At 37.9% G+C, this 18453-nt stretch overlaps 1 protein-coding gene across 12 annotated transcripts in view; it reads right to left on the minus strand.

Annotated features, from left to right (window-relative positions):
- LOC125231271 (kinesin-like protein unc-104) overlaps positions 1-18453 on the minus strand; it is a 172451-nt gene that overhangs the window by 7475 nt on the left and 146523 nt on the right. For 8 of the 12 annotated variants that reach the window (XM_048136702.1, XM_048136704.1, XM_048136703.1 and 5 more), the window contains 16 exons: positions 18199-18387; positions 15515-15652; positions 14891-15021; positions 14265-14429; positions 13348-13528; positions 12605-12695; positions 12413-12511; positions 11655-11867; positions 10463-10601; positions 9909-10029; positions 9287-9389; positions 8552-8726; positions 4240-4352; positions 2417-2545; positions 1167-1293; positions 646-772 (listed from right to left, as the gene is read on the minus strand). In XM_048136702.1, coding sequence (XP_047992659.1) covers positions 646-772; positions 1167-1293; positions 2417-2545; positions 4240-4352; positions 8552-8726; positions 9287-9389; positions 9909-10029; positions 10463-10601; positions 11655-11867; positions 12413-12511; positions 12605-12695; positions 13348-13528; positions 14265-14429; positions 14891-15021; positions 15515-15652; positions 18199-18387 — 2241 coding nt within the window. The remainder of the gene's footprint in view (positions 1-645; positions 773-1166; positions 1294-2416; positions 2546-4239; positions 4353-8551; positions 8727-9286; positions 9390-9908; positions 10030-10462; positions 10602-11654; positions 11868-12412; positions 12512-12604; positions 12696-13347; positions 13529-14264; positions 14430-14890; positions 15022-15514; positions 15653-18198; positions 18388-18453) is intronic. The other 4 variants (XM_048136709.1, XM_048136710.1, XM_048136708.1 and 1 more) reach the window with 1 other exon arrangement.

Consider the following 18453-nt stretch of genomic DNA (forward strand, 5'->3'; position numbering starts at 1 on the left):
AAAAACTGAAATGTGGCATAAAATAAAGTGTTACGAGAGATTAAAGATATGCAAAAGTAAATAATCGGTAACATTGATATTAAAAGTATAAAATAAATGTAGATGGGGGATTCGTAATTAAAAATAATTGTGTGTACTGTTAGATATTCGTTATCTTGTTAACAATGAATGAATTTGAAGTTGAGATCGCTTACAGAACGATGTAAGACAAAAATATTTTAAACAATAATATAATTGAACGAAATGAAACAGTATTTAATTATTAGCTACGGTTGACTGTGTGGCTATGGATAACCATCTAAAAAAAAAGTGAATCGTAAGCACACACTAAACAAAATATGAGAACACGACTAATATTATGAGCACATTGTGTATGTATAATATAAATAAACTCGACTGACAACTTTTTTTTTAATGGGCTTACTCTTGACCACAGACTAGCCGAAGGCAAAGACGTGGCCTACGATGGAGTGAGCTCGCCCAGAAGATGCCTGTTCACCCTTGATGTAAAGGTTGCCGGGTCATATGAGCTCGGAAATAAAAATTCGCACTGTAAGCGACTCACTCAAACAAACAGTTAGCACACACAGGTTTTAAGTCTGTTACAGTCAAGTGTAGTCGAGGCCTTAGTCCTAGGATACTCACTCGAAGCTGCTGGCGCTGTGTACAGAGGAGAGCAGGGATGGCGTGGACATGTCGGGCGCGAGCCCTTCGTCTACGGGAGACGCGGGGGACTGTGCGCCCTCGGTGTTGTTGTTCATTCCTATTCGTCCTGGCAAATACATAAAAAAAATGTAAACAAACTTCTATACGTTGGTCTTCCTTCTGAATGAAATGTCACAAATTACATTGTACAGAGGAAAGTGGAAAATGTAACCAATAATTGAACATGTGCGACCCTGATTTATACATATATTGTAAAACATGTTATCCACTTGATATTGCCATTATTGCCCCCGCGGTCGCGGGTTTAAAAAAAAATTGCAGCGTGTTTTGCGAGTCATACAGACCTTAGCGTACAAAATCTCCAAAAGTAGTTCAGCGTGCGGTCACTTTGGTGCCTATCGCGCGAACGATACGAGTACACTGATGCGCACCTTCTGTGCCAGGCTAGCCTAGCCCTACTGCTCCAGCGTTCAGTCATAGTAGTAGAGTAGTGAAGTAACCTTGTATGAGTTTGAGGAACTTGGTGGCGAGTTCCCGCTCGCGCGGTGTCATCTCCCACGGTTCGTATAGTGATTCATCGCGTGCGTGTTGTTCAGCTGCTGCCTTGGCCGCCATGTTGCAAACCTCCTGTAGTATTACAAACTATGATCAATTGTGGATCAATACAGGTGTTGTCCTAAGTGTTTCTAAAGATGTTGCGTCGACAAGGTTACATAAGTACGACAATAATAAAATTATTGGGCGCCACTGCAATTTATTGTTCAACTTATATTTAGACATAGACATAGAAATGCTTTATTTAATATCACATATCATAATTTATTTGATATTAAAAAGGGCCGCGACTCAGCATAATGTTGCAGTAAATTTTACTGCAACGCTGGTTTTCAGTCGTAATTTAGTTCACTGGCATAAAAAAATCATCTTTGTTTTTGTATTTCTGTAGTTTCAAAACTGCTCAGGAGGAATACCAATTTTTAATATCAAATAAATAAATTAATAAATTGAATTCAAAAGCTGAGGGGATATCCAAAAACTTTACAAACAGTATACGATATGTAAGCAACGAGTGAATTTGTAGATCCCAAGGGAATTTTGAAGTCATGTGTATAGTATGAATTTTTTGAAACGAACGTTTCTAAACAAAGGTATTGTTCCTTTTGTGTTGAGCGGGAGCTTCTGTATTTGCACGCGCTGTATTGTCACTTTGCGATGACACCTTAGTGCGTCTTCACATTATCCGATCCGATATCGGATGTCGGACCGATATCCCATACATTATAAGGGCCGTCTTGGATTTTTTCTATCGAAATCCTTCCGACATCCGATATCGGATCGGATAATGTGAAAACGGCCTTAAGGTGCCAGGTGCTTATCAACCTTTTAATCTGGCAGTTTCGCTTTTTAAACGTGTTATTTTTATTATACAGACTGACATATTACCGATGATTATTATAACTATATGTACTATACTTACACCATCAAGTATCAAAGTATTAGAAGCGCTGTATTTTCGCACCTATACCGGTGTGGTCTATCGCTTCACATTTCCAAAACAATCTATCTCAAATTTGCTGCTGCACAGATTTGAACCTTACAATTATCAGGATACAGTTGCTTCTTGTTGTCTTAGCGCGTGCAAATACAGAAGCTCCCGCTCAACATAAAAGGAACAATGCCTTTGTTTAGAAACGTTCGTTTCAAAAAATTCATACTATATGTTAACGTGTGTATGTAAACTGGTACGTACCTTCTCCGTCTTGGTGAAGTCGTTGGGCGCGACAGTGTTCTCGTGTCCGTGCCGCAGTCGCTCACGCAGCGCCAAATAGTGTCGTGTGCGACTCACTTGTTCCAATCGGGTCATTTTCTCGAGCTCCCACTGTGGAATAAATATTTCATACTGTTATACTCGTAAATCAACGATCAGTTACGCCTGAACCACGGGCCACGTAAAGACTAGATTACTTGCTCATCGTCAAAAGAAACCATTTTTTTTTTTAAATTATAAATGGGCTTACTCTTAGGCACTGGTCCCATCGCGAGCTAGTAAGCTATGAGCTATAGGCTATAAAAACGAACAAAAGATAAGCACTCCCGTGCGAATAAAAGAGACACGGCGATTTTGATAGCTCACTGCTGGGCGAGTAACTATAAACATCGCCGTGTCTCTTTTATTTGCACGGGAGCGACTATCTTTTGTTCGTTTTTATAGCTAATAGCTCATAGCTTAATAGCTCGCGGTGGGACCAGTGCCTTAATAAGTAGCATTAGGACAAGGACAGAGGATAGGTGATATGGCGGTCGATGTCAAAGTAACTTTGACACTTTCAAGTAAGGTTAAGTGTAAGGTCTGAGTGGGTGGGGCGAGCGGCGTACACGTCAAATAATAGGCTACTAGACTCATATCGAATTTGTCACAAAAACATAAGAAACTAATGTTTATAAATTTTGGGTATTAAAAGTGTAAAATGACTACGTATTTTCGATTGAAAATGTGTGTATTATTTTTTTTTTTAACTTTGGCCACCGAAGACGCTGTCAGCGATGTAATGACGTCATAGAACCTAACTTAACTTTATGTCGAGTCAATCACTGACATGATGAACTTTATGCCTCATATATACACAGTGGGGCCTGTAACAAAGGCGAAAAATTGATCTGTAGGCTATTCTCCTTATACTGATCAACATTAGTTCAGTGACTTTTAAAAATTAAGAAGTCTTTAAATTTTTAATTTTTCATACAAAATAAATATTAGCTTCAATGTACGCCATTATTGTTGTCATTGACGTTGTCTGTCACACTTTAGACTTAACAGAATTCGCAATACATTACCTCTTAGAAAAAACTTTCAAGGGTGATAAAAATCAAAATACAAGTTATTTTTAAAAGTCGCCGAACAAATGTTGATCAGTATAAGGAGAATAGCCTAGAGTTCAATTCTTCGCCTTTGTTACAGGCCCCACTCTGTATAAATGTCAGCATGCACAGACAATCTATAGATTAACATGGCTAATAATGTTGTTTTTGCCTGATTAAGTGAAAGTATACTTTAATTTTTTTTTTTGTTTTCAAGTCGTAATAAAATATGGTAATATTTTTTTTCGGTTCATTGGACAGAAGATAGACTTTAAAAAGGGTCAAGTAGCCTATTGAAGCTCATTCAAGTGTCCTGGGGGCCGATTTTTGAGTCTCACGGCGTTCGAATTCGGAAAATTGTCACTGAAAATAATAGGCAATTCACCGTTTTTAACCGGTATTTTAGTGACAGTGAGACTCAAAAATCGGCCCCCTGAGTCGATGCTGTATAAATTCCACGCTCGCTCGCCGCGCCTCACGCTCCGAACCGAGCGTCCACTCAGGCTACACTTAGGGCCAGTTGCATCAACCACCTTTGACAGACACATCATCGTCACGCAGCAGATGTCTATGGAACTTCCCATACGATAAAATTTAACAAACGCTTTAACGGTGACAGAAGGTTTGATGCAACCGGCCCTTAGACATACCGGAGCTAACCGTTTAATGTTTGTGTTATATTTGTAAAGCAACAAGTTAAGTAAATGTTGTCACCTGATGGTCGAATATGAGTGAGTCTCCGCGCGGACGCCAGCCGTGTAGGTTCTCCTCTCCTCGCACGTATGTGCCGCTCGTGTCTAGCACGCGCCTCTGTCGCCGCTGGACTCCTGTATAAGAAGACAAAACATTTCAAAATATAAGTCTAGTTTTAGACGAAAACAACACAAAATATTTATAAAATTCACGTTCTCATAAAAATAAATCAAATAATCTTGTAGAAGTTCCACAAAGCGTTCATTCGAAGCACCGTCGTAGCACGTAAAGACCGCATTCAGTGTGTGCACGAGAGTTACTAGTGTGAAGTGTATTGCCAGGCTTTCACTATAAAATCCACGACTTTCTCCATACACGGCGTAAGGTGATACGGCGCAAGGGGATACTCGGTTATGACCAGAGATCGCTTTTTCGAATACTTATGTCATCATAATAACGTAAGGTACATTAGTGTGGCAGCTCTATTAAGAGCTGCCACCCAACAAACAAAATATCCTTATAAAATCAATCTATAAGGGCTAAACACTCATAGTAGTTTTAAAATAGCATTCATTATGCCAGAGTTCCTTATAGCGGCTCATTATAAGAGAATTTGGCCTAATAGTACATTTACTCTTATAATCTGGCCATGTACGCGTTAATAAGTCAAATTTATATGACTGCAATAAGGGTTTAAAAATATTTACTCTTATAGTAGCTCATTATAAGAGGATTTGGCCAATAGTACATTTACTCTTATAACTTGGCCATGTACACGTTAATAAGTCCAATTTATATGACTGCAATAAGGGTTTAAAAATATTTACTCTTATAGTAGCTCATTATAAGAGGATTTGGCCAATAGTACATTTACTCTTATAACTTGGCCATGTACACGTTAATAAGTCCAATTTATATGACTGCAATAAGGGTTTAAAAATATGTATTCTTATAGAAGCCATTTAAAATGCCTTTTCGCTGTATAATATTCAAAGCACTATAAAAGCTTTTTTTATGGCCAATTATTCTTATAAAAGTAATGCATAAGATAACTATGATTCTTTATGCCTCATAGGAGCATATTATAAAACGTCTATCCAGCAAACAAATTATAGCATTTTATAAAGTGTTTAAAAGAATTAAAGCAATACATTTTCTCTTATACAATAATTATAAAGGCATTATTCTTGAAAGTGTCGTATTAAAAGTTTTTATAAAACTTGATTCGTCATTTTGAAAATCCAGCGAATGTGAACAATCTGATCCCAACTTATCGATTAGTGGTTCCGTAGAGGATGCCATTATGGAATAATTATAAGAATATGCAGGCAAGCAGCAGTGACAGTAATACAGGTATATCGTTAAATGATGAATTGAAATTGGATTTAGCTTAATAATTATATTTTTTGTTCTTATTTAAGGTGTCTGTAGCTCTGCGGTGAAAAATGTTAAGGTATATACAGCGGGGCCGCGGGGCAGATCTCGACTGGAGGGCAAATGTAACTGGTCCATTGTTTCCATGTGTTACAATGTTTACATTATTAAATAGAGTGTCCACCGGTTATACCAGACTAGCATGCACTCGGAGGTGGCCAATTATACATAACTGAGCGTACAAGAGACTATTACCAAGGCACTCAGTTTTTTTATCCATCAGTACCTACTAATATTAATTTTTAAGATTAACTTTATTAGAATAAGTTCCAAAAGTGTATTCCTTACTTTATGGACTTTGGTCTGAAATAAAAAAAATCTTTTATTGCGGATTATCATTGTGAATGTTGGACGATCTGAATAAGTGAATACAATGTTCGGCTATTTTAAGAAGAAACCGATTTTATATGTAGTCCTTTTGGGACTAAGACAGATTAAAATTGAGGACAAATAAAGACAAACTCACTGTTTTTAAGATATTTATTTATGTGCAACGAAACCAAACCGATACAAGTAACTTTATAAAATTAATATTTTCAGTTCTATTGCTCACGATGTTGCTGTTTCAATGAGTCTACATACTTCAAAATATTAATATATTCTTCAGAGCGCCTACACGGTGGTAGAAATTGTAATTAACCTATCAGTAAATTTCCAAGATAATAAGTAGTTTCTTTTATCGAGGTCTTCATCAAATTCACAAAAGATATATTGATTTTCGTTTTCTTGTTTTGAATTATCAGCGCCATCTTTGCTTGGTGTGATTTTCTTACAACCTAAACTATTTCCTGCGTCCTCTTCCATTTTGCATGTTTTTTGATCCACCACTCCGGGCTTATTTTTGGGTGTAAGTAATGATTGTGACTGATTTTCTCCATCAGAATATGTGCCGTTTTGTAGTTCATCTGTAATAAAAAAAATATTTATTTGAAGTCTTAGGCTAGGCTGTTTATAGTTATCGACACAAAGTCCATTGTGATGGCGGTACTAAAATCGTCTGTGGTTTTCAATAGCACTTACTTACTAAGAGGAGGAGAAGAGTAGTTGTCATCTTCACGTCACTAAAAACGGGTGACTATGTATCTCATCCACAGATTCTGTAACAATAACCATAATAATAAATATCAAATAGAGTATTTGACTCAGCATTTACAATAAATCAATAGGAAGTAATAAAATAAGGCACCAGAAGATTAAATATTCCGAAGCACAAGTTTGTTTTAAATTGAAAATTCTAGGTATAACTTCCTAATGAAATATTGAAAATATCAGTATTACCTGACATGCTGCGGACTACACGGTTTTATTTTGTTCTATGCCGGTTAATCGAACCAAACCTTTATCAAAGCGTTCCCCAAAATACCGGTTTAAAAAGAACGGTCTTTCGAACAAAAATGCAATTTCAAAGGTTTGCGCCAAGTACATGATAACTAGACAGCGGATTTCAGGTAGCGATTTAAATATTAATATGGATATGACTAGTGAAATTTTTTAAATACATGTCATGTGGTTTATAATCTATTATTATTACCTACATCGCACACCACAAACTTCACTGAATAATTAGATTAAATTAATGTTATTTTTTCAACAAACTACATTTAAAAAAAGTATTTTATTCTAAATAATGGACTTTCAATTTAAATATATATAAGAAGCGAATTATTTTCATTTTTATATTCTTTGAGCCATAATAGAAGTTTTTACTGTGCAATGCGCAGAAGAAATATTAAAGAAATAAGTATAAATAAATATTTTTTTTTATTTTTTTTATTATCATTATAATCTTTGCCCAATATTCACAAAAGCATCCAAAAAGGGTTTTACTTTTATGTTCCCATACATTTTTTCGTGTGTAGAAAAAATAATAAATATTGTATGCGAGTCATATTCATATTAATATTTAAATCGCTACCTGAAATCTGCTCTCTAACGATAACGTTATGAATTTTTAACTGGTATCCGTTACTAATATTTAACTAGATGGTAAGGTTCGTGATTTCACTAATTGTGAGAAGGAACCCTAAAGATATATAAAATGGCGAATCTTAAGTAACACCGGTGGCTATTATAAAGTTTTTACTCTTATAGAGTATTTGTAAATGATGTGCTTACTGCTTTTACTCTTATAACAGCCTTGCTCAAGACATGTCAAAATTAATTAACCGCATTTTTAGTACAAAACCGTTGAAATACAAGGGCGCATTAATAATACAACACATTTTATATCACATTTCACCATGAAATTGGATTCTCACACAGTTTTCATAATAAATAAGCAAATAATTGTAATATGTAAAAGTTAACTTACCGTTTACTAACTTGCAAAATGGATGACTTGATGATGATGTACACATAAATCACTACGAAAAGCACAATAAACTTTTAAAACAGCATCCTGTTTCGCCGTTATGAGTTTTACTCCCTTATATCTGATGATCACAAAACGTGTACAAGAGCTATTGCCCTTATTAAAGCTTTGAATATGATTCTTACAAGTATAATTGCCTTTATTAAAGCTTTAAATATGATTCTTATTAGTACATTAGCCTTTTAAAAGCACTTTTTTTGCCATTATAAGGTTAACTTTCTTATTGCATGCCATAATAAAGCACGTACAAGATAAGAAAGCTAATAATATAGCAACTACAAGGGGGATATAAGGTTTTTGGCCTTATAAGGTGTGCCCAAATGCCCTCTTGTAAAGGGTTTACAAGGTTATTATAAGAGTACTATTTTTGGCATTATAAGCCACTATAAGACTAATTTTTGTTAGTTGGGCACACTGGGCTGTTATAATTGTTACATAAGATGGTGTGACAGGGACAGCGCCCGTGTCGAGTGTCGCAAATCCGTGCGATCTCTGGTGATGACAGTTGAGTACCGGGCTTATACTAACCGGGTTCCAGTGCTCGGTGCAAGCTGAGCTCATATACACCGGTAAGGCGGTCAGCGCGAGCGCATTTCGATCCGAAAAGTGCGCGGCGCAGCGAGCGGCCAGTTCTTGCTTCTCGTCCTACTACCACGAGTGACAGGTCCTTTGTGATGATAGCTGGTCGGGCGCAGTTCTCCACCTGGAGATAAATTATCGTCATCAGCCAATCCATAACACGAAATCTTAACAACACTGTATACCGATGCTATTTCAAACAGATTACAGTCTTGTTCTACCCCGCTCCGAACAGAATTATCAACTTTCTCCCTTGAATATTAGACTAAATGGCGAGTCCAGTGTCTATCCTTACTAATATCATAAATGGGAAAGTGTGTGTGTCTGTTTGTTTGTCCGTCTTTCACGGCAAAACGGAGTGACAAATTGACGTGATTTTGTCAGTGGAGATAGTTGAAAGGATAGAGAGTGACATAGGCTACTTTTTGTCTCTTTCTAACCCCCCACTTCCCTAAAATGAGGGGGTGGAAGTTTGTATGGAGCATTCCGCAATTTTCGAATTTAACGTGAGCGAAGCCACGGGCAAAAGCTGGTGATAATACACATAAAAACATACATACATATAATCACGCCTGTATACCATAAAGGGGTAGGCAGAGCACATGAACTACTAAGTTTCAGTGCCACTCTTGGCAAAAAGGGGTGATAATATGAACAATGAAATTCGCCATTGCTGGTCCTTACCTCGAGGTATGCGCTGAGCGTGATGTAAACCACTTCTCCGTTGGCGCTGACCCTGTTCAGTAGTGGTGAACCGTGCAGGCTGCTGTCCCACGCCGCTTCAAACCTGAACGAGACAAGTTCATTTAAAAACTTCGTCAAAATCGTTAAACTACAATGTATTCCCATTAGGAGTTACTTAGGACTTAACTCTTTACTACACAAAAAATACTTTTGAAATTTGAACATTCACAATTCATGTCAGTTAAATTATCATTAAGATAACCATTTAATTTGTATATCACATTGTTATTCTCGTGCCACATTGTGTAACTAGTAACTTTAAACTAGTATTGGAAACTGTAAGTCTAAAATTAAGAAAACATGTTGTGACCATATTCGATTAGATGACTGTTTGTTTCATAATAAATCAATAAAAAAAAGAGAAAGCTATTACTTCAACCACAATTGACACAAAGTTCTGAAGGTTTGACACAGCAGAGAACTATAGAATCTCCCTTACTGTTCTCCGTTTCGATGGATCGGTGGAGACCGATTCTAAAAGTCTTTGGTAGACGTCTTTGAACTTCGATTTAGAAAATTGAATTTAGAATGTTCTGATATTAGTTAACTTGAAGATTTCTACCTGAATACAGCCCGGTCGTCGAGCGTGGGCCTCTCTCCGGGGAAGAGTCCTAGCGACAGCGCGCCGTCTTCTTCGCCGTCCGCCGTGTCTTCGTTAGCCTCTGGCGAGTTGCGGATGCGACCTGGCAATATACATATCGTCAAAAGGCATCTCCACCTGCAGGCCTATGATGCTTGCAAGTTTATCACTTAATCAAGTGGATAAAGCATTCGTCACGTTCTGGCAAGTATATCAGTGTCGAGTGACAGGTGTCTTATCCACGTTGATAAGTGATAAAATTGCGAGCATAATAGCCCGCCATGTAGAGTCGCAATTATATACCTCATTGGAGCAGCCAAGACAATGTGCACACGCAGAGTCAGCAGTCAAGGCAGTGATAATGCAGGCGTAATCACTTGTTTTTGACCACTACGGCAGCACCGATATATTGGCGACATTTTAACGACTCCTATACCTTGAATGATCAGGTCTGATTATACGGAAGATGTTCTACTCTTTCTAAGTTAATTTCTAAAGTAGTGTTAACAGAGTATTGGGAATGAGAGAATACGTACCGACAACTAGTTCGCGAACGTCGCTCCACTGCAAGTCCGCGGAGGGCTCGTGTAGGATGGTGATGCGGATGCGGCGTTGGATGCCTTGATGAAGCAGGAATAGCCCTCGGCATGGGAGCTCATCACTATGCTCCACCACCTGCCGGGATAAACATTAATTAGCAAAAGGTTTGCCTTAGTCAAGAAAAAGACTAACAAAATGAATATAGTAGGGATGACGACTACATAAAAAAATGGCGTTCTGTTTAGTCCGTCCGTTAGATCGTCTAAAAAAACTGAACACATATTTTCGCTTTATGTAATTAATAAAAAAAATACAAAGATACAGAGCATCAAAGTTCTGGACTGGGGGCTTGTGACGTCACTTTTAAGTAAAAATTGTAGTCACCGGCATAAAAATAAGTGATGTTTTCTGTACCTTGTCGCTTTAAATCGTTTGACAATTTCGTATGATATTTTTCAAACAAGACGTTAATGTGAAAAGGTATAGAAATCATGACATATTTATGCCGGTGACTGTACGTAGGCGTGACGTCACGTGAAACATTAACGAATTGTACCGTCGTCATTTTTCGTTTACGAGAAAAAAGAAAAAATATGTGTCCAAAAATTTTTGATAATCTAACTGACGGACTAAATAGTATTTTCGAGTCGTCTTGCCTATTGGCTTGAATCTGAAGAAGTCTTCAAAAGTAATGGAGAGGGCTCTAAAAACTCCGAATGGGCGCTAAGATCGCAATGAAGATATAGGGCCAGTTGCATCAACCACATTTGACAGACACATCATTTTTATTTTTCTATTTTTATTTATTTTATTTATTTATTTATTTTTAATTTTAAATGATCATATCTTCCCATTATCATACAAGATTATATATATAGGGGGCTAGTCTGAAAATCAGCTAGATAGCTTTAACTGTCTAACTAGCACATGCTGAGACTGGTACCCATTGCCTAGTTTTTTAAGTGATTATACTTTCGTTTATTTTTTCTGTAAATGTAAATGTATACGTAGTATTAAGTTGTACAGGCTTCTTAGTTGTGGCAATAAATATTATTTTTATTTTTTTATTTTTTTTTTATTTATCATCGTTACGCAGCAGATGTCTATGGAACTTCCCATACAATAAAATTTAACGAACGCTTTAACGGTGATAGACGGTTTGATGCAACCGGCCCATAGACTACTCACAGCAGGCACGTATTCTCCGTTAGGCGCCAGTTCACAGATCTCAAACCACACGAGCAAATCATGCTTCGAATGGAGGTGTGAAGAGCAGCAAGGCGGGGCCACACTAGCCGCACCCCACTTGGGGCTCCGCACGGGAGCGGAGATCGGGATGGACGGTGGCAGCATACGACGAGGTGGTGTCCGACCGGCAACGGGACCGTCTTGTTTGGCGTCCTATAAAAGATATAAATTATCAGTATACCTACTAGGCCTTTGTAATGAGTTTAGAAATGAGAGAATATCGTATGCGGTAAAAACTTTGAAATATGTCAGAATTACGAAATTATTACTGTTATTGACCTGGGGCCCATTTCTCAGAACAGAAAGTTACAAGCGGAAGTCTCTTTCTAACTCGTCATATTAGACATTGACAACCGCTTGTAAATTGTAACTTGTAGCTTCGAGAAATGGGCACCTTGGTTTAAAAATTCTTCTATTTTAAATTAGAATACTAAGCAGAATGTCCTGTTTATTATATCCCGTCTTCTCTCACCCCCTTCATTGCCAAGAGTGGCACTGAAACTTGAGTCGTTTCATGTGCTCTGCCTACCACTTTATGGGATACAGGCGTGTATGGACACTAAGTTTTAGGACGCGTAATAAAATATGACAGCAAAATTGGCTTTTCAGGTTTTTCACACACTTTTGATCAGCCATGGATCTTAAAATCGAGAATTGTAAGTACCACCCTAATTTATTGAATATCTTCTTATTCTTACCTTGTGTAATGGGTGTTGTTGGTAGTGTCCGAATACTTCAAACACGATGGGCTGTGTTTTAATATATTCCACGAATGACTTTGTTACTGGTACAGTGATCTGCAAGGCAAGAAACACACAATTATTTTAAAATCATATTCATACTTTGAAAGAACTTATGTTATATTAAATAGTGCTGTTTTGTATACATACGTTTTGTACATGGTAGAATCCGAGTGGTGTGTTCTTGATAGTGTTCTTAACGGGTTCTGTCGAGAATGCGTCTTCGTTTCGGTGGAGGAAACTGAAAAAAAAAAAGGAATTATTAAATTCTATATACAAATAAAATTCATTACTTAAGCATGACGTTCAATTTTATAAATCTTGAATAAAATGTATAGTGTTATTTGTGTTGTAACAAAATTCTGTAGCTGTCAGTCAAAATCGGAGTTTCCACGAAACACAATGCGGTGCAAATTTACTAATGTTAACGTAAAGACCTCTAAATAAACTGATATAAACTTACTAGAGGACTTACTCATTCTACAGACTCGATCCGGGAAGTAAAACAGTAAATGAGCTGTATACTAAGCATATAGTGCTTATAGATTCACTTGAACTGGCAGAAACAACGGTATAGTCAGTCAGACACGCTGTGAGCTTGCAGTACTGTGACGCGGAACGTGAACTCCTTGCCAAGAGTCAGGTGTTCAGGAAGGTCTTCCTCTTTCATCTGATCTATACTAGACACTAACACAACAGCAAAGGATGTAGACTTACTTGAACTGGCAGAAAAAATCGGCATAGACTGTTGAGACGCTGTGAGCTTGTAGTACTGTGACGCGAAAGGTGAACTCCTTGTCAAGTGTCAGTAGTTCCGGCAAGTCTACTTTCAGCTCTGAGGAAAGGGCTATTCTAAACTCGACTCAACGCAATAGCACATGGTGCAGACTTACTTGAACTGGCAGAAAACATCGGCATAGTCAGTGGACACGCTGTGAGCTTGCAGTACTGTGACGCGGAAGGTGAACTCCTTGCCAAGAGTCAGGTGTTCAGGAAGGTCTTCCTCTTTCAGCTCTGAGGCGAGGGAGCTGTCTCCACGGCCGCTATCGGCGTCACATTCGCCACCGGCTAGCTCTGTTAACAATAATTGATTGTTTTAACACACAATTTTACATGATACTTCAGTAGCATTTATAAACAGGAACTGATACAACATATATTTATCCATTTCGGATAACGTTCCTGACTCTTAATCGATGGAATCAGGCGTTATTTTGCAGTAATCCATGATATCCTCACTACTTTGAAAAAATCTCGTATCTCATGCTTCTCCTCAAAGTTAAAACGCAGTAAGTCTATATGCATTCCATACATACTTTACTACAATTTTCTTTTCATTGACAGAAGAAGATATAAGTTTTTTTCAAAGTAGTGACGATATTCAAAATCTAGAACAATCCTAATCCGAGGATAAAAATCGAGCGATTAGCAAAGTAATCTTCTAGATTTTTTCATTCCTGACTCCTGTCCGAGCTGCCGGCATATCCAAAGAAACTCAACGGTACGGTACACTATGGTCAAAACTACGGTACACTATGGACGAAGCAGCTTTTCAAAGTGTTTCGATTACGTGTGGCGACTTAGGGGTTGGTCTCATAAAAAACTGTTCAGTGTATGTCATCAAAATTGTAATTGAGAAAATAGTTACATGTAAAGCCTGTCCAGAAATATATGACTACGCGCCATGTTGCGGAATTACATTAGAACTATCTTCTTGATACTACTGAACTGTCTCCGCGTACATTAGAATAACAGTGCCCCCTTGACAATAGTTATTTATTTATGGTCAGACTTTATTAGCGAGGGTTACCTTCAATTTTAATGTTAGAGTCAGCGAGATCGATGCGCTCCTCCAGGTTGAGCGCGTTGTTTTTGTCGATGACACTGGCGAGCGTCTTGCGGCGCGCCGGCGCGATGTCGTCGTCGAATGAGATCTTGGCTGATTGCTTCACGCCTGCCGCAAACTCGGCGTTGTCTGTAAGAGAAATAAGGGAATTATATCGTTTCGAGATTTGTTAATATCAAAACCTTCGTAAGTAAAGATAGATGCTATATAATTCTGACTAAATATTCTTGTTTGGTGCATTTTGGTGGGATGCTATAACGCGATTGGTTGACGTGTTAGTATCCAGCGCGCGATTGATCGCAATTATTTGCGTTAGACTTTACACTTGATCGCGTGTCGTGAAACAATATGCAGTATTATGTACAGCTTAAAACTAATTAACTTAAAATATATTTACAAATAAAAAATGCCCCTCTGTCGGCGGTAATGGTGCCCAATAGGCTGGCAGCATTGCCTTTTTGAATGGCCAAGCTTGATCACTGGCCAAAGTAGCTGCCGGCACATTGATTTTTCAAAGGCATCTCCAGACCGATTAGCAAAAGTGGGTGGAACCAGATATATGATTTTATACAATATGGATGTTAACTTACTCTTCTCGGCGTCAATGACCGCCTGCACGGCGACCCGCAGGTAGCCTTTCACGTCTCCTTTCTCGTTCACGATGGCGACCTTGTGAATGAGCGGAACCGGGTACAGGAGGTTTGACAGGTACACAAAGCTCCTGGAAACGACAGTGGAGATTATTCATTCGTCGTCGAAAAGAGGAAGTACGAAACGAATGGCGATAAATTAAAACACGACCGAAGGAACGAATTTCCTTTTCGCACGTGTATCATTCGACGTTTTTCAGTACCGATGGCCCTCTGAAGTTTCGATTTGACAAGAAATTAACCATTTTGCGCACTAGGGCGGGCAAGAAACACCATCTGTGCTGAAAATAATATTTCTCCAAGAATATTTTCATCAATTAATCAATATATCAATTTCCTTTGGTCAAGAAATCTTGGTAACTCGTACATAACCGGAGGTAATAGGTTACAATGATGCTCTCACTTGAATCAAGTCCCACATTTATATGTAATATGCGGCGCGAATCCTCGACGCGACAAGTTTTCATATTCAAAAAATTTTAAATGGTGGCGGCTTGCGCGGTGTCACGAACAGCGTGACTTATCAGAGATTTTGAGTATAATATAGTAAGAACAATAACTAACCGTCCGACCATGCGGAACCAGGGGAAGCGGTCGTAAAACGGGTCCCCGCCCGTGACAGACTCCACGTTGTGGTCGGGGGAGGTTGGGGATAGTTCTGCCTCGTTGTGGTACATCTCGCGCATCAGCTCCAGCCTTTGCCTGTAAACAAACGGTAGGATTTACAAGTCTAAGATTTTTTATTTTACTCAGACAGGTCAAACATTACGCCCGCATTCAAAGGGATAGTGAGAATAGACCACGATTAACCGTTTTTGCAGTCTTTGTAAATTTAATAATAAATAGAATGTATTAAATATGAAGACTTTTGTTTTTATTTTAATGTTACGTGATTATAAAATCCAAAAATAGCATTAACTCGGTATAGGTGAAAAACTTAAGAAAGTGACCTGTTGTATGTGTGAGTGACGTGTTCGACTAGAGAACACATATTTAAAATTAGTAACACAAACACAACAAACGCCTATTCGAACACGTCAACGTCACTCGCACATACAACAGGTGACTTTCTTAAGTTTTTCACCTATAGGTGTTTTGAATGAAAGTACCTATAATACGTTTGACCAAGACAGGGAATATTGCAATATTTTCAGAAGCTTGACACACTTCAGCTAAATGCAATGAGAATTATTAAAATACATGCAAAATAGTGCCTAAACGCAAGCTACATTGACAATAAAATAAATCAAATTAAGGCGATTTCTGCATCCATAAAATCTTATACTTTAAGCTTAAAGTTACAAGACGATGCAAAGCAAGATAAAGTTTAAGTAGACCAACTAAAGCTTATATTTAAAAACAAATTCAAATATCACATGCATTTTGCAAAGAAATGTGGTTTTAATACAACTCGTTACTATATGAGACAAAGTCTACCACTTTAGTGAGGCGATTTATCAAACCAATAGTCAATAATTACAATTAATTACAATAATTACAATTATTGACTATTAGCACTAAACACAGATTTCGCCTTGACCAATAACCTGATTTTAAGTGGTAGACCTGTCGTTATCAAGTAAACAAGCCTTCTACTAATAGATATGTATAGGTATGTCTATTAGTTATTCTTATTTCACAGTTGTATTCCGGAAAAAGTACCAAATTTTATAAAAAGAATATTATTACAATAACCAATAGGCGTACAAAATCAAGCTATAATTTATGGCATACATTGTATATAGAAAAATTATATAAGTAATGTCATCATTTCACATTAGTGTTTATTAGTGTACACTTTGGTACAAAATATACAACGCTGGATCTTACCACTATATGTTAATTTTATACGAGCATCCAGAATTCCAAAGAGTAAACTGACAAAAGTTAAAATATGAATGAGAAAGTATTGTGTCGAAAGGAATAGTATTTTTTACCGTATAATTTTCATGAAACACATGTGCTCCAGGTCAGAATTTGTCAGTTTCCCCTTTCTGTTCTGTACTTACAAGTGAATGTGACTGCAATAAAAGGCAATAAGAAGTGCATTCAAATTATATTCATTAGGTACAAACAATTTTATAGATTTTATTTCAATGCTTCATATTCTCATACTTAAGTATGTATATATTGTATGTTAACGCAGTTGGACGCAAGCTTATAGGTATAAGTATAGTATTACAACGACGCGCATAAGCAAGCCCGCAAAGCGTCTCGTTACGTCGACTTGCGCTTTTTCATAATGTTCACATACTTATAAAACAAAACAGATACAAATCAACCAATCCTTTCATAGGATTATCATGTGTCGACAATTTTGGATGTGTTTATTCTTTACGCTGCCACCAGGGACGAAATACTCGATACAATGGCTGAGGTTCGGCAAAGTATAAAATAAATAATGAAATCAGGGACTGCAAAAACTGTCGATAACTTATCGATTTTAGACTTTCAAAGAGTCATTTTTGATTTGGTCTTTGCTATCGACTTCGCACAGATTTAAATGAGTCATGGCATGGAGGATGTCCGGAACTAAATTCTACGTCCCTAGTGACATGTTTTTGTAGTTACAACTGTTGTTGTAGATACAACATGAGTGTAAAAGTTTGTTCTATTTTGTTTTCCAAGTGCAAGGCGAGGCGTGGTATTCTGTACAGAACTGCGTCGGTACACGGATGAGCTCAGCAACGGAAGCCGTACACAGCGGCCCATGGATGGCATAAAGAACGAACTAAGTGCTTTCGTTATAAGTTTGATGAGAACATTCGGATGAACATTCCAACCTAAGACCGGGACAGTGGGGTTGCGGTACGTCTTACAAATTCTAAGAAAAAAAAAAGTAGTAGCAATAGTAGTAGTATGTAGGTACTACTGTTACTATAAAAAGGATGCTTCACTACCGTGCCCCCCGATTTGTTTGATACTAAAATTAGACATTCGTAGAAAAGAATTTGATTACATTTACATAGAAAAAAAAACCCCATCCTGTTCTCATAGTCAGTTTCAGCTGTAATAGTTTGGCGATTATGCTTCTTCTCCGCATATTCAAATAAAATGTAAGCTTACTCTTAGTTTTGATAGATTGAGAGCAACCAGAGGCTCATGAAGGGAATTTATACACTGCAAATTTAGATCCAGTCAAGATTGTAATTCAATCGTCACCAAAGAAACCTTTGGAATCTCATTACGCAACCCCACTGTACTATCAACGGTACCGTGCGGGCTTATAGCCCCTTGGTGCCACGCACCTTGATGGCAGCAAGTTGGCTAGTGACAGCCTGGTCTGCTGCGCAGCCGCCGAGATACACTGCAGGATGTCAGGGGGCGTGGCCTGCGCCACCGCGGGGGGCGGGGCCAGCACGAGGGGTGGCGCTTCCTCCTCGTCGCAGAGGCTCTCGTTCATGTTGTATATCTGGCGCATTAGCTCCAGGCGGTGGCTACAACAATACCTCTGCCTTGAAGCCGGGACTTAGAACAATATAGCCTAGTCTACGAGTCGATTT

This window comes from Leguminivora glycinivorella, chromosome 11, assembly GCF_023078275.1.
Source record: "Leguminivora glycinivorella isolate SPB_JAAS2020 chromosome 11, LegGlyc_1.1, whole genome shotgun sequence".
Classification (NCBI taxonomy): Eukaryota; Metazoa; Arthropoda; class Insecta; order Lepidoptera; family Tortricidae; genus Leguminivora; species Leguminivora glycinivorella.